The 22,929-nt window shown below is 44.5% G+C and overlaps 3 protein-coding genes across 3 annotated transcripts; 1 reads left to right on the plus strand and 2 right to left on the minus strand.

Moving 5' to 3' along the window:
• Positions 1–553: 553 nt before the first annotated feature.
• On the minus strand, positions 554–9,941 carry rab11fip5b (RAB11 family interacting protein 5b (class I)). The gene is made up of 6 exons (XM_084692208.1): positions 9,214–9,941; positions 6,726–7,255; positions 6,001–6,607; positions 3,020–5,494; positions 2,184–2,349; positions 554–2,055 (listed from the first exon to the last, which is right to left on the minus strand). Exons 1-6 carry the CDS (start codon positions 9,591–9,593, stop codon positions 1,795–1,797), a joined length of 4,419 nt encoding a protein of 1,472 aa, XP_084548334.1. The 5' UTR covers positions 9,594–9,941; the 3' UTR covers positions 554–1,794.
• An 873-nt stretch (positions 9,942–10,814) lies between these two features.
• On the minus strand, positions 10,815–18,007 carry bend4 (BEN domain containing 4). Its single transcript, XM_084699094.1, has 6 exons — positions 16,943–18,007; positions 14,019–14,609; positions 13,309–13,400; positions 13,102–13,128; positions 12,375–12,615; positions 10,815–12,179 (listed from the first exon to the last, which is right to left on the minus strand). Exons 1-6 carry the CDS (start codon positions 17,436–17,438, stop codon positions 11,947–11,949), a joined length of 1,680 nt encoding a protein of 559 aa, XP_084555220.1. The 5' UTR covers positions 17,439–18,007; the 3' UTR covers positions 10,815–11,946.
• A 703-nt stretch (positions 18,008–18,710) lies between these two features.
• Positions 18,711–22,648, plus strand: shisa3 (shisa family member 3). Its single transcript, XM_084699095.1, has 2 exons — positions 18,711–19,596; positions 21,268–22,648. Exons 1-2 carry the CDS (start codon positions 19,326–19,328, stop codon positions 21,876–21,878), a joined length of 882 nt encoding a protein of 293 aa, XP_084555221.1. The 5' UTR covers positions 18,711–19,325; the 3' UTR covers positions 21,879–22,648.
• Positions 22,649–22,929: the final 281 nt, after the last annotated feature.

Consider the following 22,929-nt stretch of genomic DNA (forward strand, 5'->3'; position numbering starts at 1 on the left):
CCTAAGATATACATCTTAACGACAAAATTACTTTAATGGATGTGAAATAACAGGGAAATAGCCTTCTAATTAACTGCATCGGGAATTGGATCTGCAAGTGTTTTGTACATGATAGCCTAGTGCACGCTTTATTCCGATTTTAGAATACAATTTGTAATTAAACCCCTAAATGTCAACCTTTAGACGGTTCCGAATCCACTATGGTTATATATTAACTGGAAAGCCATAATTTTTATGGGCAGAAGTAGATAACTGATCTACTTTTGATTAATGTCAAACCTGTCGTAATCTGCAATTGCCTACTGAAATTATGAATCTTGTTTTATGTGACGAACGGATCCAACAAACCAAGCGCGCTTTGAGATTCATTTTAATGAAAAAATGATATATATTATAAAATGTGAATTGTGCATAACGCACGAGTAACAAAGGCCAGTAGTGCTCTCTAGTGGATCGCAAATAATTCAGTGATATGTATTTTCTATCGTTTTCTGTTTTTTTGTCTATTTGCTGTTTGAGTCTTGGCTACAAAATAATAGTAATGTGTATTTTTCTTTATTTGAATATACAGGATGTTACAGTGCAGAGGTCAAGTAAAGCATTTACATTAGCTACAGTATTGCATCTAGAAAGTGCACCACACAATAGCATGAAACAGTACAAGCAAGGTCATAGGAAATAATATGACTATGTAGCCTATATAAATTAATTCTCCACCCCCAAAATATCTTACTGAAAAAATTGTTATATTTTTCAGCACTTAGCCTACATAATATTTTTAAGTGCAAACAAGTAAATTCAAACACATAAATAAAAAAGCAATAAAAAGCAATACCAAAAAGTAGACAGGAAAGTATCTTTGACAATCAAATGTTAAATATAATTTGATTTTGGCTTATAAAGCAGTGGAAGCAGCTATTGTTGTCAGCATGATTGATCCATATCAATATGGAAAATCTTTGTTGTGGAAAGTAGACAGTTGGATTTATTATCATCTGTTCACCAACCCTTTTAAGTAACCAACCATAATACTGTCCTTACTACTGCCATACAGTTACTTCTATAGTTACTTCAATATTTTCTGAACTTTAGAAGTGCCATACACAGCATATTTAAAAGTTGTAATTTAACATCAAGAGTGTTCGTGGTACTTGTACACTAATGAGATGAACTTATCAACACTCCTGGTGTTAAATGAACACTTTATGATAGGCTGTGTATGATTCACTAGCATTTAACTGATGTCATTAATTATTAAAGTTGCATTATTAAAAAGGAAGACAGTTATATTGCTCTATTGCTGATGAATGCAGTTTTAATCATTCTAATGCAGAACATTTGCCAAAAGCTGTGTAAGCTCACACTACATAGCAAGTGAGTGTGGTTTCTGTATAGTTTTTGTTTTGTTTTCATATTTTTGCATCCTCATCCTATCAAATTTGTATAATATGATGCATGCATATCAGATAATACTGTGTCTACATCAACCGGGCAGTATCAGCAGTGAAAAGACCTGGATGGGTTTTGAGATCACGTTGGTTTAGTAGATGTTTGACTACACCTGCCCTAGAGCATTGCTTCCCAAATCCTGTTTATGCTCATCAATCCATCAGAAGAACTCCTGGACCTTTCATATGTGAGCTTCTATTGACTCAGCAAAGCCTATCTTTACAGCTGGAAAACAATCACTGTAACCTAGGGAAAAGAATTACAGTCCAACATCTGAGTACCACTGCTCTAGAGTAAACTGATAATTGGAGCGGGTCAACACACCAACACACACACAGGCAGGTGTCACTTGTGTCTGGAGCGCACTTGGAGCAGTGTGGGAGTCTGCTCCATGATCTGCACCAACAGCCTGTCAATGTAGTCCTCCAGGTCGCGCACCTGGGCCTTCACCTTCTTCAGCTCGGCCTCACGTTTCTCCAACAATGCTCCCTGCTGTTGGGAAGCTGCCTGCTCCTTCTCTATGTCCATCTCTTGCTGCAGCAGAAGGGCGATCAGCTCCATGTTGGTCAGGTGTTGGTACTGGGCAGAGTTGTCCACTAACGCCTCCTGCCAAGAGACAGAGGGAGAATGGGGGGATACACAAAGGCAGAGGTGGGTAGGAGGTTCATGAGATGTTATGACACATCGATGATACTTTTCCATTTGACCCGGAGTGGAGGTTCGGCATGTCCTACCTGAGCTTTCTCAGCCTGGGCTCCTGTGGGCTGGGCAGAGCGTCCTGGGTGGATGGTGGACTTGAGCTTCTCCAGGACCGAGCGGCCCTCTCTCTTCTCCTCTCTCTTCTCCTCTCTCTTCTCCCCCTGGCTGGTTGAGGTGGTCAGGGGCTTCACTGGATGGGGGCTAGAGAGTAACCAGGGCAGCAGCAAAGAAGAGTGTGAGGTTAACAGGAGGATCAATACTCATTGTAGTGCTGTACTAATGTGTGTTGCAAGGGTAACTAATATCTTTCTTAGGGTTCCAATATTGACTCGTCAAAAAATACTGATATAAGTCTATACACTGTACACTTAATAAAAGGTATATGTTTAGTTTATTTTCAGTACAATTCATGGAACATAATTTCATGCCACTGACAGACTAAGGGAAGACATTTCCAGCTAGCTTTCAATAGCAGATGGTTAATAATGGTAGCACTGATAATTATGGTAGATGTGCCATTTACATGTAAACCTTGAATGCAACAGATGTACATGACGATAAAAAAACACAGATGATCGATGGTTAACATAAAAATGAAAGAATGTAAAACATGCAGGTATTGCAGGTTCCAACATAAGCAAGTTAAATTGGTTGGGAAGTTAAAGGAAACAGAGTATATCTTGTACAAACACAGATAAAATCCACTTTTTGTTTCAGCATTTGAGTATAAAAGCCAAATAATCAGTAAGTTCAGTTAATGCACCCAAGATGGCTCCTACTGTGGGTTGGTTGACAACAATCTGGCAACCCACATGGGTATGTTCTAAAGAGGGGTTGAGTGGGTACACTCTGCAGAGCTGAAGTGTCTCACCTGCTCTCCTGATGGGGCAGGCTGCTAGCTGGTTGTGTCTCCTCAGGCAAAAGTGTGTGCCGTGCATCGACCTGGGACTGGGCAGTAGTGCAGGAGGAGGAGGAGTAGGGGGCCACAACCAGGGTGGCACTAGCTCCAGGATTGGGCCTCAGTGTGGGGGTATGCAAGATGGGGCAAGTGGCAAGGGTGAGGGGTATGTTAGCCTGGTCATTAGTGCCATCTGCCAGGAAAGGGGCGGAGGAGAGGTCCGAAGCACAGGGATTGGAGACATGCACAAAGGCACCAAGCCTTGACTTAGCAGGGCTTTTCAATTTTGGAGCTACTTTGGCATGAAGGTCTTCAAAGCTTATTTCGCCCATTTGCTTTGAGGGAGAATGTCCGAGCTTAGTGTTTAGTTCATTGCAGTCGATCTGTTCTCTGTTTAGACCATTTACCCTGATGTTTATTTCTTTATCTGGAGACACTGGGGAGGAAAGAGAAGATCTTGTAGGCTGATATGAGAAGGGTCCTTCACTGCTTTCCATGATTTGTTGAACCAGAGAGGAGGATTCATCAAAATCGCTCTTTCTTCCTCCTCCTCGGGGAGTTTTTGGACTGCCAACACCATGGAGCTCACGTATCATGCCCTTTAGACTCTTCCGTGCGCTGACGACCTGTGGGGAAGACTCACTGCTTACAGGCTTGTATGGTGGATTGCCATTCCAATCAAGTGAAGACGGTGTTTCCTTAAAATCAATGATTTCTTTAAGAAAGCCATTACTTGATTGAGCCTCTTGTTTCAAATCACAAGTGCTTTCATCCTTCAGGACATCTATAGAGTCTGTGGACATACACATTGGTGTTCCCAGTTCGCAACCACCATAAAGACAGTTTTCTTGGCAGACAGCTGAAACTTTCAGTTGCTTACTAATCGGTGCATTCATTTCAAAGGCTGAGTTGATATCTGTGAGGCTAGGCCTTTTTAAAGTGAACCTATCCTCTGAAGTTGTCGTCATCACGTCGTGGTACAGGGCTAAAGGAGAATCAGCAGATGGTGGAGGGAAAATACCACCCAGACCTTTTAGAGAGTTGCCTATTTCAGATGGAGACGAACCATCGGAATCAATAAAGCTAAAATCAGAATTACTAATGTTCTTATTTAGATCTTCCAAGGTTAGTGAGGGTGACTGGTTATTGTTTATATATGTGGGTTTATCTGGGTGAGTGGAAGAAGGCTCCACTGTTGGGTCTTGTGTAGTACAAACAACATCATGTATCTGGATGTTTGATTTGGGAATTTTTGGGGATGACATGCTCAGTAGGTCAGCTACTGACATGTCACCATCAAGAAGCATTTTAGGTTCAGCTACGTCTGAACTTTCGGAATGAGAAGCCTTTGAAATGGTCTGTTTCCTAAAACCTTCGTCTGAATGTTTTACATCTGTCTCCTCATGGTTGACCATGACATCGGGTTCACAAAAATCTTGCTCTGTGAATATCCCCCTCCAGCTTTCAGCTTCATCTTCTAACGGTTCATATTTAAACTTGGTGAACTGGTCTTCATCCATAAACAGGGGAGGGGACATTGGCAGGTTTGCCTTGGGTTGGGGGTGATCAGTGTGAGACAGTGACATCTCACTGCTGAGGGGGAGCTCTGTGGAGAGGCTAGGAGTATTTCGCTTGCGGTCTCCATCTCTAACGTGTTGAAGGGAGGCAGCGCCGGTCTGAGACAAAAGGCAGGCCTCTTTGTGGACGGCAAGCTCTTGACCTCTATGTAACCAGCTTTCAGAATACATGTCATTGACTGCAGTTCTAATGGGTCTCCTTGGGGGCAATGGTGGAGGATCTTCTTCAGGCATCTCCATCTCATCAATCGGCTGAATGGAGTGATTGTCCACAGGTGGAGTGCTTCTTCTGTGAGCTTGTGGAGGGGGCTTTGAAGAGTTCTGGGTAGGATTCAGCCGGCTAGAGGCAAAAGCATCGAATGACTCGTCCAGTTCACCGCCACTTTCCGACATGGAGCGAGGATTGAAGGGATCGGGAGGGTTGGGTGCAGCTTGTTTTGGGAGCAAAGCAGGAAGGGACATCTGCCTGGCAACAGCCCTGGGACGCTCTCGCCTGATGGCGGCCATTTTTCTTTGAATGGCGTCATGGGGTGCAGGGCTGGGGATGTGGGGCCGAGAGGGCGAAGCTATGGAATGACAGAGGGGTGAGGCGGCGGAGCGGCAAGCGAGAGGAGGGGACCTTTGAGTCTCTTCAGCTATGAGCTCCTCAAAAAAGGGGTTACACTGCATACGAGGCAGGAAGGGGTTGGAGGGCGAGACGGGTGTTGTGGGAGGGGAGGGGGTGAAGGGGTTGGGGGGATGACCACTGTCGGGTGAGGTGCGACCAGTGGAGCAGGCTGAGGGGGACGAGCACTGGGGAGGAATGGGGGAGCGAGGGGGGAGGGGAGGGGGTACATCTGAGCTGCTTTCTACCTTAGGAGAAACTTCCAGCCTGTGGAGGGAAGGCACAAGTAGTCCTCTTAGTTAATCCTGTGCCAGTTGACCATTTAATATATAGGGAACACAAACTGAAAATGGCCACCCAGAAGCTTGACAATAAGGTGGTTCAATATGGGAGATGTTTTGTCTGCAATACTGTATGTGACTACACTGACTGTTTTCAGAGAGCAGCTTTAACAGTATATGTTGACTCAGCAAAACCAAAACAACAATGGGATTGTGGAAATAGAAATAAAAAGCAATAAAAACACCCAAGCCTGGCTGTAAACTCAATGTATGAAACGGTAGGTAGACAGCGTGGGATGATGAGAGAGGAAAGTAAAATGGAGGATGTTTTAATTCGCATTTCAAAATTATAGGGGGCAGCAAAGACACTGAACACAGGGAAACAAAGGCTTAAAGTAGATCGATGCCTAAGTAGCTTGGTAGGCGACAGAAACACAGCCCTGTAAAGCCCTGGAGACCCAAGGACACAGGACTGGCTTGACCCTCACTCACCTTGGCTTGTTCGGGGATTCCCCAGAGCCAAACCACCCCCTGAGTCTCCCCTCAGGAGCTGGCTGGCTCAGGTCTGACTTGGCAGGAAGAGAATCGCTCCTCCCTCCAGAGAACAAGGTCTTCCTCTGCTTCTTCCCTTTTTCTGCTGAGTCAGTGGCGGCGGTCAACAGAATGGGCGCCGCCGCCTGTACCGGTCGACCGGTCGTCCGGGCGCTCTGGACCAGGACCACCTCAGCATCAGCCTCCTTGTCCTCCTCTTTCTGCTCCTTCTTCCCCTTGTCAAAGGACCAGCGTCGGCCCTCCCTCGGGGAGCCCTTGTCGTCACTTCGCTTTGTGAGGTTCTGCAGTGAGCGGGAGAGGGGGGAACACTTCTCCAGTAAGACCAGCTTGGAGGGGAGGGTGCCTGAGCTCCGCTGAGGAGTCACGGGCTCTGAGTAGACATGGCTGCCGTTGATGCACAGTGACGATTGTGAGAGGGTCATGCCCTGGCCCTTCAGGGACTCTACAGCGGGGCATGTCCTAGGCAGGGGAGTGTTGATGTTACCGGCCTCATCGCTGAACGCTCGCTTGTGGGTCAGTATCTTTGGGGAGGTTTGTGACGTCAGCACTGTTGGAGGGGAAGTAAGTGGGTTGAGAAAGTGAGAAAATTGACATACGAGATACATTTTTTAAAACTGTGCTACTCTTTGTGTCAAACACAAACATAGGAGGGATCTCTGACCCACCTTTCTTTGCTAGTTCCATTTCTCCATTCTGGGTGTCCTCCTTGACTTTGCTACGGTAGATCGGGGAGCTGGGGGGGTTTGCCAGCAGGTCCAGACATGGAGGGGGGCCAGGAGTGTCACTGGCCATGGACGACACGCTGTTCTCAGAGGCTAGCGAAGAGCACGACCTGGTGTCCGAAGACCTCTGCAGTCTTCCCTTGAAGAAATCTTTCATTTTACTCCTCTTCTCCTCCGTCACCACCTCTCCAACTCCAGGGTCCTCCTCACCGCCCCCCTCTCCAAAAGGCTGGCCCGGCCCCCCCGACAAGGCAGCGAAGCGCCCAGGAACGATGGCCGAGGACGACTCCACGTCACCCCTCTTCCTACCCGTCACGCGGTCCTTGAGCTTGCCGAAGGCTGAGCGAGGCTTGTCCTTTATGGTGAGGTCGAACATGCTGGCGGTCATGTTGTTACGGGTGAATTGGGCCGTCACCTGGAGCTCCCCACGTTCTTTCTCCTTCCGTCCAGCCTTGGAGTTGAGCTTGAGCCACCTGGAGGCACATTGAGGGAAGACTGGGAGTAAACATCCAGACCCGACGTTCACATGCCTTTTCCTTGTGTAAACACATTCAATACATACTTTCTCTGTAATAGTAGAGCTTCAAAAACCAAACAGAGAACGAAAGTTAAATGTTTTGTCTGACCATACTGCCACAGTGAGAAAAAAAAAAAAATCCTGCAAAGATCGGTTTCAGTGTTTTGTTTGGCAGCTGCATGCAATATTGCATAACTGAATGGTAGCCAGATAAATGGAGTGGGGGGGGGCATTGTGATTTCACCATCATGTATACGTTTTACCACAAACAATTTCTTAAGCGCTCTGAGGGAAGATCTAAATTGAATTGCAAAAAGGTTCTCTACTGGATAATGAAGTTCTGAATGCCGCACCTAGGAAATCCTCCCACTGCATCTGTTCTCTCACCCCTTGAAAAAGGACCAGAAACATGTGTTCTGGATCAAAAACAAATGCGTTATATTCCATGTGAGTTCCTCTGCTCTTTGCTTGGGGAGAGGAGGAGTGAGCAGAAGGCCCTCAATTAAAGCCAGCTGTGTGGTGTTGCCTTACTTGACTACGGAAATTGCCTGATACTACTGAAACAGTCCTTTGAATCCAACACATTCACCTGAGACTCAACACACTTGTAAGACACTTTTGTTTTGTACATCCATCAGAAGTTTTACACAGGGTCATGAGGAGTCAATTAACATTAGGTGAATACACTGGAGGTGACTCATTTCAGACCCTATGTATTATCATTTATCAAGTTTTATTGTTTTAATTTCTGTATTGGTGGTATGTATTCACATATACTGTTTTTAGGTCCATTTGGGTCCTTCATTTCTACTGGACATGACCCTCCTGTTGCGTAAAAAATTGAAATAGGATGTTTCATGCAGAAAGCTGCTGCTTGTTGTTCTCAGGCAAAATTGTACGGTAGCTGATTGGGCATAATGTGGCAAGATACTGTACAAGACCATTCATTTTGACTGGGTGGGATTTTCCTGTCTTCTCTGTCACACGTTCAGGTAGAGAGCAAATGCTTCTGCTGGGCTCCAGACTGGAACCAAGAAGAGAGACAGGGTTTGTCATGTAATGATGTATATTCACTAGCTGCCTGTTCAATAAAAAATTCAAGGTTTTATTATGTTTACAAGGTATTGCTTGGCACCCGATTACATTCCTGAGCTTATTTCTTTGTATGAGACCCATAGGCCATTAAGGTCTACTTTTAATAGTCTGTTCCCAATTCCCGTTTGAAATCAAAGGGTGGCGTGCCTGTTCAGTTGAAGCCCCACGACACTGGAAAAAATATTCTGCTCCATATCAGATTCTCTCCCACTTTATGTTTTTAAATCCTCTTATTCTCCCTAACCTATGTAAGCGTAGAAAAGTTATCGTATCTGTCTATGTGTCCTTTCAATAAATGTGCCGTTTGGTGTCGTATTTTACCTTGTACAGCATAGACAAATACTGGCTGTTCTTAAATGTGCCATAGAAATCATTATAGAAGTACTATCTCAAGGATAAGGTTGAACGTGATAGCTGCATCGTCAATACTGAGGAGTTGAGAGCCAGAGCAGAGTGCTCTGTAATGATGACATGGGAAAACAGGCCTTCATCTTACATCAAGCATGAGTTGCTCTTCATCTGAAGACGCTGACACTTGTAAACACTGAACATGACGTCAGTCCCTGGATTTGTTGTGCGGTTGGCCATCCAGTGTTCAATGTGCAGCTATTTGTGTCTGCCAAGGTTCTATATCTTTTACATTAAGTTCAATCTCCCCTGATTGACACCTCACTACTTCTAATCCCCCACAACCATAGCATCTCGTACCAGCGGCAACATCTGTTAATCATGGAAACATTTTTGTTACTTACCACGTTAATATAATGAATTTGCCATTAAATTAATATACCCATAATGAATGATGAGAAATCAACCTACTCATCTCTAGGACACATTCCGTCATGAAATATCTTATCCAGAGGGATGATAGCTTGACCAAGAAAGACATCAAGGCCGATCAGCACCCGGTGCATTACAGTAAGGACCAAGTCACCGCTCCCCGGAGGAAAGGAGCTCCGTCCCCCATGCTCTAAAATACCGGGGAGAAGTTCGAAACAGCATTCCTCATTCCATTCAGGCATTGCCGCCTTCTCGACCAAGCCGGTTGTGTACTTATCCTTCCCTACCTGAATGATAGTATAAACATAACGACTCCCATGCTTGCCCTTCGTTCGCAATCCCTTTGCACGAAGGACAGTGACATTCACATGCGTGGGGACCCATCTCTGGTCATCGTCCAAATCTATAAGTGACATCATCTTGTACCACAACAGTGGAAGAGCGTGATACGTAGAAGTCCCAAATATTCGCGATCAAAATGTTGTAGTCTCTCCCGATCTGTAATTGCGCAATGAGTACAATGTCGTCGGCTCTCTCTGAGCCTGGGTGTACCGTTACTTGCTGCGTTTGCAAACAGACGCAGAACCTCTGCAGAATTTTCTCAAAAATCCACGCACTCTTGTCTCAAGTGCGTCTCGAAGGTCTGTTCGACTAAAATCAGGGTATCTTACACATGAGGAACACGCATGCCATACTTAAACCAGATTACTCGGTGGCTAATCAAGTTTAGCGTTGTGCTTGCTGTTACTGACTTGCTGGCTGGTCACTGCTTGTCGCATCAGTAGTTAACTATCCAAAAACTCATTGTGCTGCTCACGACCCGCCCTCCCTGACGAGTTTACAGGCCCGCATAGTGAAGGATGGGTATCTACTGCAGAATTAAAGAGAAACACCCCTGAGTGGTGATCAGATATGAATGTTCAAAATTTCCAAAATGATGTCTTGATAGAAGTGCAAATTGTTTCAAATGATGAAATAGATGCACGTCTTTGTGCTTATCTAATAGACAATTGAAATAATACATTTTAACTGAGTACAGTTATGCATCTTTTTTGACCATCTGTGGTTCCTGAATTGGTTGGTAGGGCGGGCAAGCCTGATGTAAATATTTCCAGGCAAATCGTCCCAGGGCCATTTGCGGTTGACAGAAGTATTTGTAGGCTATAACTGTACACAAGTCTCTAACAATAGGGATTCGCTATCTTGCGATCACCATGTCAAACTGTTATGTAATAATGTAAACAAACAAAATAAATGTATACATAAAATCGTCGAGGATCTTTAGCACGTTAATGGCTCTTTGAGTGATTGAGACTCTATGTGACCGTCAAAATCGTATAAAATAGCCTAAAATGCATCGTGTGTTTGCGATAGTGAGGAAAAACCATTGAGAATCACTGCAGCGTCAGGTTCAAGATCAAAACGCACATTTAAGCCCCAAACCTGGTTGGTCGCCACCTCTTTGGGCTTGAAGGTTTTACGTATTTGCTGCAGAATTGCAGCTATGGAGCTTGGCGTGCCATCTACTGGAGGATAAATGCTTAGCCAATTTAGAACTAGGCTATCTCATCCCCAACCGCATGTTTATTACAAAGTAAACTCAAATTAGGTTGTGTACAGTAGTTTTATTTTATCATAAATAAAAACACAACAATAACTTCTAGTTTCTCAGTAAAAATAACCTCGGATTGTTTCACAGTGTTGACACAGCCACTTTGAAAGTAAAATATTTTTTTGTTGTTGTTTGTTTTTACAAAATGTACAGCAGTCACGGGTTAAGTAATCACGCATCACATTCAAAAAAGTATGCACAGAACAACAGAATCTCATCGATGAGCTATCTGTGGCACTTTTCTACTTGGCTGAGGCATTTGAGATAGGAGCTTGTGTAAAGAGTACCTCACATACAAAGGACTACTGTTGTAACAGTAACAACCATCACACTTTAATTCCACACACTCAGTATTTAAAATGTCCAACTTTTAGTTGCCTAAAAGATTAAATACATTCAAAATGCAAATCAAAGTTTAGAAACCATAAAAAAAAATTGTAAAGATGCCAATTTTTCAATAATTGTTGTACCTACAGTATAAACAACAAGACATTGCTTAGGTTAAACCCACATGGACAGTTGCGACCCAAACATAATATTATTTGTACTTAGATTACATAATTGTATTGGTTTAATCAGATTGGATATTGGACACTAAGATACAGCACCAGTTTATAATGTAATGTTTACAATAAAATGTCATATTTTAAAGGCCAAATATATAAAGTAATAATTTGTTTCACAAATACTGTATCTTTGGCAGATTAAGTAATGGAGGTCTTCGTCAGTCACAGCCTATAATTTAATGTTGATTGTATGCATTTTCTACCCTTTACAATTGCCAATCAACAAATACTGGCACAGTATTCCAGTGTAATTGAGGTCTTATTCTTTAGCAATCAAACCACTATTACAGGTAATGTCATAATGTGTTAATCAGCAAATCTACTGACATGTGTCCCCTGCCTTTCCTGTTGATGCTGATAACTTAACCAAAACGTGGAAAACGGAAGACTTGTTTCATTCCCCACAAGAGCTTCTCTCCATGTACCATATTTGATGCCCTTTCACAGTTACTCAAGATCGGCACAACAAAGTAAAACAAAAACAAATCCACACGTGGACTTTGTCCTCTGGAATGTTGCTTGTTCCTGTCCGTCAGAACCCGGGAGTCTGTGTTCCGGGCTGCAGCTCCACAGCTCCACCACGCCGCCTCCTCCTCAGTCTGCAAGGCCGTTCTGGGAGCCTTTGAGGAACAGTTCGTCCTGGGACAGGTGCCCGTCGTAGCCCTCCATGTAGAGGCTGCTGGTACTGCTGCCGCTGCTGCCCAGGAAAGTACCGACCGCCCGGCCCTGGCGCGCATGGCCCACCGCATCACTGAACACCTTGTTGATCTGCTCCTCAGAAGGCATCCACCAGTCAGGGTTGGAAGCACAGTGCATTCGGATGAACTCTGAAGAGGAGAACGTTCTTTTGTGGTCGTTATGTAAAGACTAAGGGGACAAACAGACTGACACACAGACAGACTGATTGACAGACAAACACCCAAACGAACAGCCAGACGTCCATCCAGACAGCCCCATAAAACAGCCCCTCCCCCCCCAAAAAAACAGACACACACAAAGACAGACCTGCTGATAGGTCGTACCTCTGAGGCAGGTGACCTTGATAGGGTTAAGGGGTCGTCTCTCCGGGCCGGGCTCTCCCGAGTGGACTGAGCGCTTCCTCTTGCCCAGGCCGCAGGAGTACTTGAGCTCGTCCGTGGTGAAGACAAAGCGGATCAGGTATCGCAGCAGGCGGCGCCCGTCCTTCTTGGAGGAGTTGACTGCCTCGTCCCACTGCTTGTTGGTGATGAACAGTGGGTAGTTTCCCAGGAGCTGCTTACTGCCCTGAGGACAACAGGGGTACATTAAGAAGATGCAGCACGTCAAAGAAAGAAGAGGGGGCTAGGACCTGAGGACTATGAGGTAGGTAAGCTTTTATCCAAAGCTACATACCAACAGGGATTTGAGCCTGTGCTCTCTAGATTTTCAGCTAGATAAATACTGCATATCAATTGTGATATTGTTAAGGATTAACTTAGTGTTACATGTTGTACCATGGTTATTTACTTGCTATGTGTCTAATAACGGACCCTGATATTGTTGCCTCTGTTTTACAAAGTAGTTGTGTTGGCTAGTTCACACATTTACATTTTTCTTTACAGGTGTCATCGTTATGCAATACGGTTTCAAAGTGATACTCTCACAAAGATCAACAATTTTCAGATCATTTATAGGACATCATTTGAATGGTAGTTTCACATTTTGTGCCACTACTTTCAGTTTGTGTATATATACATAGGCTGCTAATTGAGTCACGCAAATTTCACAAACCTCAAAGATTGTTTTCCGTTCTTCTTCCTGTAGAGATAGAGGACTCTTTAGATGTACACGTGTACACTGCTGTCCTGATTTTTGATTTACAGAATGATGTATGTCTTAAATACTGTAGCATTATAATATTTAACCAATAACATATTTGCTTCTCCAGAAGTATACTCCAAGGAAGATAAGTACTATTTCATACGTGTTAATCCTCACCTCTGTTAACTGCTCTTCTGGCATGGGTTGCACCAGTTGGTTGTGGAACTGGAGAACACTCTTGAAAAAGTCTAGAACATTCTGACAGGGAGCTGCACAGAAAATGAAGCCAATGTGATCAATGATGGTTACGCAATCCCATTTCTCTGAGACCCATTGAGAAGGTAGTTCCAAACGCTGGGGGGAGATACTTGTTCTTGTGCACTTGTGTGCACTTGCATGCTGGAATAATAACTCATACTGACGTTGCTCGTACTGCTAGTTCACGGAGTCATTCATTCTGTGCTTTACACTAATATTCAATAAGACTGTGTATATATTTTAAGACTCCCAATGGAGAGACAGCAGCTTTACTGCTAATTAGGTCTTGGCGACACAGGGGACTTGTGAAAGCTGAGGAGAGAGCAGGTTGGGTAATGAGAACGACAGTCAGATTATTCAGTTAAGTTTTGCCCAGAGCCTTGAGGGTGTCAGGCTGAGAGGCTGAGTGAGGGGGTCTGAAGCTGTGTGTAGGACTGATACAGAGATAAAACACCACACACATAAAGGATTTAAGAAAGGCTTTTTCATGCTTTCTATGCAAAACTGATCAAACAACAAGATCTACAACTAACCTTCCAAAATTTACCTTGTTTTTATCCATGACAAGGAGTAGGGGGGTTTGCACTGTGAACTATGACAACCCATAATGGTCCAGTGACTTGCGGTACCTGGTATGTGCTCCAGCTTGTTCCTCAGCTCCTCGTTCTCCTGCTGCAGACTCAGTACCTCCTGCTCCAGCTCCAGGCAGCGGGGGCAGCAGCTCTCCTCCTCCTCCTCTTCCTCCTCAGGCAGGGTGGACGAAGGGTGGCCGTATGACTCAGAGGGAGCCGGGGAGCTCCAGCCCCCCAGGTTGTGACCGGGAGACACCCCAGATACGGGCTCCGCCACTGGGCACGGCTCATCCTCTAGGCCTCCTGGGACAGTTTGCTGGGGCCCACAGAGCAGGTAGTTCTGCAGGGAGTCTGTGAAGATGCGGAGGAAGGCGGAGGTTTGCTGCTGGTTCCACTGGCTTCGCTGGGCCTCCTCATCTGGGTTGGTAGTGGAGGTGCTCTCCTCAGGTCTGGTCTTTTCCAGCGGGGGGTAGTGGCCTCCACCCTGCCCCCCCACCGGCCTGCTCTCCCCTCCAGGTCCAGGCTGACAGGACTCCTCCTGCTTTATGTGGGCAGGCGGAGGGGAGGGCTCCAGGAGGCGGCCATTGTTGAGAAGACTAAGAACTCTGCTACACTGCTGGGCAAAGGCATCCAGAATCAGACGGTTCTCTATTTGGGGGAGAGGAGACAAAACAAGTAGCGAAGTTGTTTAACTGTTTGTAATGATGATAAAAATAAAGCTTTGGTTTATACCAGCAATATTAGTGTTTTCTGTAAAAAAATGTTGCAGTAGCAGAATATGCTAGATTGCAAGGACTATTTTTTTAAACCATTTGAGGAAAATGTTTCCCTTAAACTTTCTTAACTGCCTCTGTATCTAGTGAGGCATGGATCTCAGTATGACAATCAAGCATGCAATTTAAACTAGATTTGTCATCATTGTGACATTAGAATTATGTTCATCCCCTCAATAAAACGTGTTTCATATTTTAATATTGTGCTCCCTCGAGAATGTGCTGCTGGTAGTGCACTGAGCTGTAGGTGAGAACACAACATGTGTGTTTTCGTGTCAGTGTTATGAGTGTGGTTTCTGCATCACTGCTCAAGACTTCCTGTCCACATAACACTATTCTTTGTTTTTTCTGACTTCTGTTTTCTTTCGTTCTACTTTTCCCTTTGCTGCCATTTCCTCTCTGCATCTTATAGAATGAGCTCCACCAAAGGAAACATGCCCATTTTGGTCGGATGATCAGACCCCAGTAAATACCAAAAAAAAACAAGAAAACACAGAAATGCCCAAAACAACCCACCCCCCCAAAAAAAAAACACCCAACTCCACCGCCCCTTCTCCCAGTAGTCTGATCACACGTCAATGTGATGAGCTGGCACATCTCAGCTCCTGTGATGACATGTCAGCCCCCCTGCCCCCAGCAGACGAGCCAGGTGATTATGAGCTCAGACAGCCACGCCACCCCTGCAACTGGGCGGGCCCTGCTCCTTCTGCAGCCACTCAGACGTGTCTATCGGCCCGGCGCAGATGTGTCGCATTTATTAATATGCGCGCCGTCTCTGTTTACCCGACGAGATGTATCGGATATCATTCTCCTCTCATCCTCCCTCCCCCTCCCCTTCAAACCCTCCCTCTCTCTCTTTCTCTCTCCTCGCTCTCACTGGTGCTGTGAGATGAGAGCCTCGTAAAATTTCATTAAACACAACATGCTCTGCAGAGGGGAAATTTATGAGGCCCATTTATTTTAATCACAACTCTTTGGGAAAGCTTTTAAATGCAATTTGCTTTATTGCACGCTGATCTCCAAGCGCCGTCCTTGGGTCCCCACTGTTCTCTGGGCTGCTTGAGGGAAACGAAGGAGACACACTTGTGTTTGTTGCCCCCGAGGAAAGATACCATGATCTCTGATGTTATCATCAAACAACATGAATAATTGTCACAGAGTTGATTTCACAGCATGTGAAACTCCTCAGGAACGACACAAACATGGGTGTCGTGTGGTGATTGAAGTTATTGGAGTGGATTTCACGAGGGACGTGTCCCTCTCACATTGGGACATTTCTGATGTGTCCCTCTTACTTTTCAAATCACGTTCATGTCATGTGATCAGGAAGGTAACAGGTTGTGCTTGTATGCCTCCCTCACCCCACCAACAGAAGCTGCTGGCCAGGTCACGTGATGTACAGGGCATGTTAGGGTCTTATGATGAAGGCAAACAGGGTCAACACCCTCAATCTTATACCCTCTATCATAATAGTGTGTTGTAGATTGTGATTTAGATTTCCTATGGAAGAGCTGCGTTTGACATACTGTAGAATGGCTTCACTTCACTGCTATAGTACATAAGATAAGATAAGCTGTTTAGTTTAACACCACAGGCTGTAGTTTTGATGGGATTGAAGCACTGTCCTGAAATACAGACTTCATCTGTGAAATGATGCATGTTGTATTGAAATGATGGAGTTGTTGCACTGCCTTGTCAAATTAAGGCTCTTCCTTGGCACTAACCATTGATATAAATATGCACTTCTTGTCCTTGATAATATGCTGCACTTACCCTAAACATGATTTGTACATCGTTCAGGATGAAACAACTGCAAATTAATAAATGTTAAAGTATGTAAATGTGGATTAATTATTTCAAGTTCCATTGTATCAGATTGGAAGAAATGCATTACCCATCCAGAATCCGTGCACTACACACATGCATACACAAGCCCCATACATCTAATTTAAATATCTAAAGGAGAGACAGAGAAGATTTGACAAGTGTCCCTAAATCAGGGAACCTGATGTTTTCACTGCATAAGTCTCTGTATTTAGACAAGTATCGACACATAATTAGATGTGGTAAGTAATGTTTGGTATATCAGACACAAATTGCAAACATGGCCCTAAGAATGGATATCAATAAAATCAAATTGTCTACTTGGCTTTGCCTTTCTCTACTTTCTGTTAAATAAACTGCGCTGTAGATAAGTTTGAAACCTACCAGAGCTGATCCCATAAGTGCAATCCGGAGACTGATGCTTCAGTGTCGCTCTTCCAGGTGAATATATAGGGTCTTGGCGCAGCGCCGTACTGCTGGCGACCCGCCGCTGGCTGCCAAACGATACTGTTGCTACACTTCCCACTGTTGCTGATGTGGATGTCGCGACCCTGCTACTTGGTCTGTTTTCGCAGGGGAACCGATTTTGCTGCTGCTGCGGTGTTGCGTGATGCTGCTGGCCGCCACTGGTGCTGACCGAGGTTTGGTGGAGCTGCACGCGCTGCTGATAGGGATGGTGGTGACTGAGGTGATAGTTGTAGTGATGCCCGCCACCGTCACCAAATAGCTGCATATCCACCATTGTGGGTCTGTCAAACCGCGCCTTTACCGTCGACCGCTTGTTCGGAAAGGTTTTTAGAGAGCTGTGAGGACCCCGCTGTTGCCGGCACATTTTTGGGGCGCTGAGTCCTTCGTCTGCCGGTTGCATTTCCCCGTCCATCACGGCAAGTGTCAACGTGTTCAGTGACTCGTGGTGACTCCTGTCACGTCCTTATGTGACAGGCAGGTGATGATGACTGGTTCTTTTTTCGTCACTGTCTCGCTGTCTGGCTCCGTTTGCCTCTGAGGGTGGGCTAATTTACTGACAAGCCACAGCTCCAATCCCCAGACGGGGGCGCAGCCTTTAAGTGATTCTGCCAAGAGGGAAATGCAGGCGGGACCTGCAAACCCGCTGTCTGCGCGCACCGTACATCCACAGACATCGACTGGGTTCAATAGCTGGCGTAAAGATTGGGTACAGAAGCTTCATACTGGAGTTCCACGGCTGGATCGAGTGGCCATTTTGCCTCAAAGGACAAGTCAGGGAACAGAGTTTATCACGATAATCTCATGAGGGTCTATAATTTTAGACTGCCAATGCATCATATAGGCCCTGTGCATTGAGAGTCTAAAATGATACATTATAAAAAGGGGTACACATTCAAAATATGTACTCAAAAGAGTGGGCCTACAATCAGTGATGTACATCAACATACTAAGCAATGAGTCTATACATCACTATTGTGATTCTGGTGTGCTACGTCAAACTCTTGATTATTTGTAGCTAGTAATTTAATCGTTTGGTATTGCCGAGAGATTGTTGATGGTTTAACAAGGGCCCAGAATTAAAAGGCTCCTCAATCCTGCTCAGATCACATTTACAAATTGTCATGAAAAAACTGAAATTGCATAATAACTGAAAATGAAAATGATGTATTGTTTAAGATCAGCGAAAATGCCGAGACTGTACTATTCTGTAATGTCACAGAAATATTCTTGGCGTTTTCAATAATGCCTACAAAGACAGTACAAGTTTTCTCAGCCACGAGGTGGCGACATATCAATGTCAATTCAGCGACACCTTCACGTCAGGGCAAATATCTCAATTTATGTTTAACCCATTGGATCACCTTTTTGAGCAAGGCATGCTAGCAGCATATACCTTAATAATGGGTTGGATATTAATGTGAAAGAATGCACCTTGTTATATTTTTTGTTACACTTATATTTTTTGATGAACTAAATGACAAGCTATGGCAACTAAAACATTCACAAATGTAGCGTAGGCAATGTAAACTATTTAGAAAGTTGTAAAGATGTTTCAAGCTGCTCTTTTTCCATTCATCAAGAGCCTCATTTAACACATATGACCTGTTCCATCTTTACTAACTGCGCACTGAGAAATGTAATCAAATCAAACCGATGTGTCTGGACACTCGTAGCCCACTGAACACATCACTTGGCATAGCACGGAGGGGCTTCAAAGTGCCCACTCCACTGAAAGCTTACATGAATGCGCACGTCCAGCGCATAGATTTGCGTGCGCGCCGACAAGGTTGGTCACAAAAAGCAACAGATTTCAAATGAGGTTGGACACCACAGTATGTTGGCCAACCACGCGAACGTCTTCACAAAGTTAAACAACTTTAAGGATTACGATCTCTAAACTTTCTCCTTCTTTCCAAAAGAGGATAGTGGTCTGTTTTACGAAAAGTGCTTCATCTACGCTATTTTGGTATGCATGCACGATGATGACATTTTGACAGGAGACCGAACCTATTTATCTAGACAACCGTGAGAGTTCGATTTACGTCTCTATTACACCTGTCATTTGCCTTTGGGATCGACTCTGGAGATTTTAACAGGATAAAAACTCACATGACAAGGACTTTGGCATGGTTGAATTACAACTAAACCAAAGAAGAGAACTAAACCAAAAACATTTGAAGATTTGATCGTGGATTTCTTCCAAACAATACACATTATGAATGTTTTTGAATGAAAAATTGAAACTATAGTTGTTAGGGAATAGTCTATAAAATACAGGCTTTTCACTCTCGTCGCCGGGATGGTGCGCCTCTTGAACTGCCTATTGCTGGGGTATCTGACCTGGAATCTACGGATATCAGACGCACAAGGGGAGTACTGCCATGGCTGGTTGGACAGCAATGGGAATTACCACGAGGGCTTTCAGTGTCCAGAGGACTTTGATACCATGGACGCCACTGTGTGCTGCGGGTCCTGCTCCCTGCGGTACTGCTGCGCGGCCGTGGACGCACGGCTGGACCAAGGAAGCTGCACCAATGATAGAGAGTTGGAGAACACGGAGTTTGCAGCCCGTAAGTTAGGCTGCCCTAGGCGAGTTGTCGCAGAAATCATTGACAATATAAAAAGCATATAATAAGTGTTTAATGTGTCTAAATCAGGTATTTGAATAATCAACGGTATGTAACTTAGTGGGCTAGCCTACTCAAAGTGTCAGTTTAAGGCTGAATGGCTATCCATAGTCAAGAAATGACCATGGTCAACAAAAACGTATTTACCTGAAATTCAAAGTATAGAAAAAGTTATGCCAAATATGCATTTTAATCCAATTTATTTTCAAAATAAAAAGTTATCAAAGTTTTAGATAAGACAACAAATGTGGGCTTACACTGTAAAACCTGAAAAGTTAAGTTTACTGGAAACGGTTTGATGACATTTATAGAGGCGTTTGAACTGGATCAATTAATTCCAGTTCTTCAATTCAAATGGTTCAATCCAAGTCATTTTATCAAAACATTTTCATAAACGTAACTTTTAAGTTTTTACAATAGTAGGTTATTCATCAGATTATAAACAGGGTTTTAAGCTTTTATCAATAAATGTAAGTCGCCAGCTTGGTTCAGGCAGATTCATTACCTTATTAACCACAGTGGATGCATGACTGCGCCTCTTGATTTAGGCTACACCGAACACAACTTCCAAAAGAAGCTCCGATTGCATGCATGTGGGGCACCTGTTTTTTCTTGGCGTGGGCTTTATTTGACCGCGGGTTAGGTAGATTGTTATCGCCACAGAAAAAAGGAAACGAGAAGTGGGCATGCGATACACCCGGAGACCGTCACCCTACATTCCTGCAGTTAGGCCTATGATATTATCACCATCACTATCACAATTATCAGGATGATAGGCCTAAAATAGGCTCTGGGTAAACACGTTTATATGCTGTAAAGAGGAAATACATAGAAGTCGGGAGGAAATCTAGTTAGAAATGTGAAATTACACCATTAAACACATTGACAAACGGTAGCAATGCCCAATAGAAATGTAGGGTTAATTTGATTTGACGTCTAAAACCAGTGATGCATAAACTTAACGTACCGTTAACCGATTTGTCAGTCATAAAAAAAGTAAGGCTTAAAAATAAGGGGACAGCTAAATAGTAGTTTATATTGTGATATCAATGTAGGCTAATAGTACAAAAAATATGATTTTACAAGTGGGGGCCTATATAGAATTAACTTTTTCGTTAAGGTTTTATTTTTCAGTTTGCCTTCAGCTTGCTCTTAAAACTGACCTGACAGTGTCAGTACAATTTCCTAATTTCTTTCTAGTGAAAATAAATAAACGTATAATTTCCTCCCCAGGCGCCAATTGACTTTTGAGGGGTAATCTGAGCTTTCAATCTACATTGTGAATTTATTTTCCCCAGACATGAAAGCCTCTGTTCAGTTTGGTCTCAATGCAGCATACAAATAGACAGGTCCTTATTTCATTTCCCAACATTTACTTTCTCATGTCAGATTTCTAAACAGAAGTATTGGTTCTAAAAATGGAATGTCCACCCTGGAGAAAAAAATGCATCTGTCGACAGTAATATATGATGGGGAAAATTACATATAAAGAAAAATATGTCAAAAAGCCTGTATTTATTCCATTACAATTCCCTTCCAACTGAATTATAACTTCAAGACAATACAGATTGTCACTGACTCCACTCTGCCACCCCCCCCCCCCCCCTCCCCCAGAGCCCATCTACGTGCCCTTCCTGATGGTGGGCTCCATCTTTGTGGCCTTCGTGGTGGTGGGCTCCCTGGTGGCCGTCTACTGCTGCACCTGCCTGCGGCCCAAGCAGCCCACCCAACAGCCCATCCGCTTCTCCCTCCGCAGCTGTCAGGGAGAGACCATCCCCATGATCCTCACCACCGCACCCCCCAGCCTGCGCACCCCCTCGCGCCAGTCCAGCACCGCCACCACCAGCTCCAGCTCCGCCGGGGGTGGCGGCTCCCTACGACGCTATTCCCTGGGAGGCCAAGGACAGGGGCAAGGCCAGAGCCAGCAACATGGATGCCTGGTGTCTGCCACAATCTCCAACTCCACCCCTCAGCCACTACCTCCACCCCCGCCCCCTCCGTACACCTCCCCTCCTGGGTGCATGGTGGCAGGAAGCATCCAGCACCCACACCCCTCCAGCCATTCTCACCCCCACACCCACACGCAGCTCCAGCTCCACCAGGCCCCCATGCACACACACCCCTCCCAGGGCGCGGGTTTCCTCCTGCCACAGCAGTACTTCTTCCCCTTGCAGTCGGAGCCCTTCTCCGGGGCCAAGGGTTTTGCAGACTTTGGCCAGAGCTGACCAGGCCATCCCAGCCGGGAGCCAGGTGGATTACGGGGCCTCTCTGTGGGCCAGCGGTGCAGATACACGGTCTCTGGCTGGACGGACTGTCCTGATGCTCTGTAGGCTGCTCAGCTGACACATGGCTGTGGGACAGACAGGACTTCTGTACCTAGAAATGCTAGTCTTGCTAAATCCCAGGAGAGTACGGAAAAATCACAGTAAGATGGACAAGAGCCATATTGGTCTTAAAAAAAAAAATTGTATGCACTTTTATATGCATTTATATCATGAACAAGATTTGTGTCTTCACTTAATTCTTATGTATTTTGGATAGATAAATGGTGATAAATTTCACTATCTGCTATTTCTAGACCATGATACAAATGAAATTCAGTTTATTTTCCGAAGTGGGACCAACCGTAATGGCTGTTTGGACGGTTTTCTTGGACACAGTTGTGTATATTTGGATAGAAGCACAGAGACATTCAAAACCAGGGACATCAACAGTTATATTTGACAATCGAAAAACTCTCTGAAAGAGGGTTAAGGCAGGTAAACAAAGTATTTGTATTTGTAGTAACTGTACTGTATGTATTGGCATAGATGAGTATACTGGGCAAATGAAGTGTTTCTAGACCTGGAACGTCTGTTGTTTTCCTATTATGCTACAAAATAAATTCATTTCAGTAAACACCTAGCCAGATATCAATTTAGTGCTGAAAATAGACTCCAATTGAATTACAATGATAACTGCTTCTCTTAATGCAATTCCGAATGTATAAACATAAAATACATTTGTGTTTTTCCAAAGAGAGAAAGCAGCCACCCATCCCCCCACACTAAACTGCTGAAGTGCTCGAGCTTTCCCCTACCTGTCGCTCCGTCTTGCGCCAGACTTCACAGTAGGAATGTGGCACTGAGATCAGTCATTGTCAATGCTCAATGAGCATGTCATGGTCGCAGTGTTAAAAACAACTGGTCCTAGAAACAGAGAGGAGTTTTGGGTTGCACCAACAAGTATGGCAAGACTCCACAAAGACTGCTCTGTTCCACAGTTATTTAAGTGTGA

Source organism: Hypomesus nipponensis, chromosome 1 (genome assembly GCF_054491055.1).
Source record: "Hypomesus nipponensis isolate SF chromosome 1, ASM5449105v1, whole genome shotgun sequence".
Lineage (NCBI taxonomy): Eukaryota > Metazoa > Chordata > Actinopteri > Osmeriformes > Osmeridae > Hypomesus > Hypomesus nipponensis.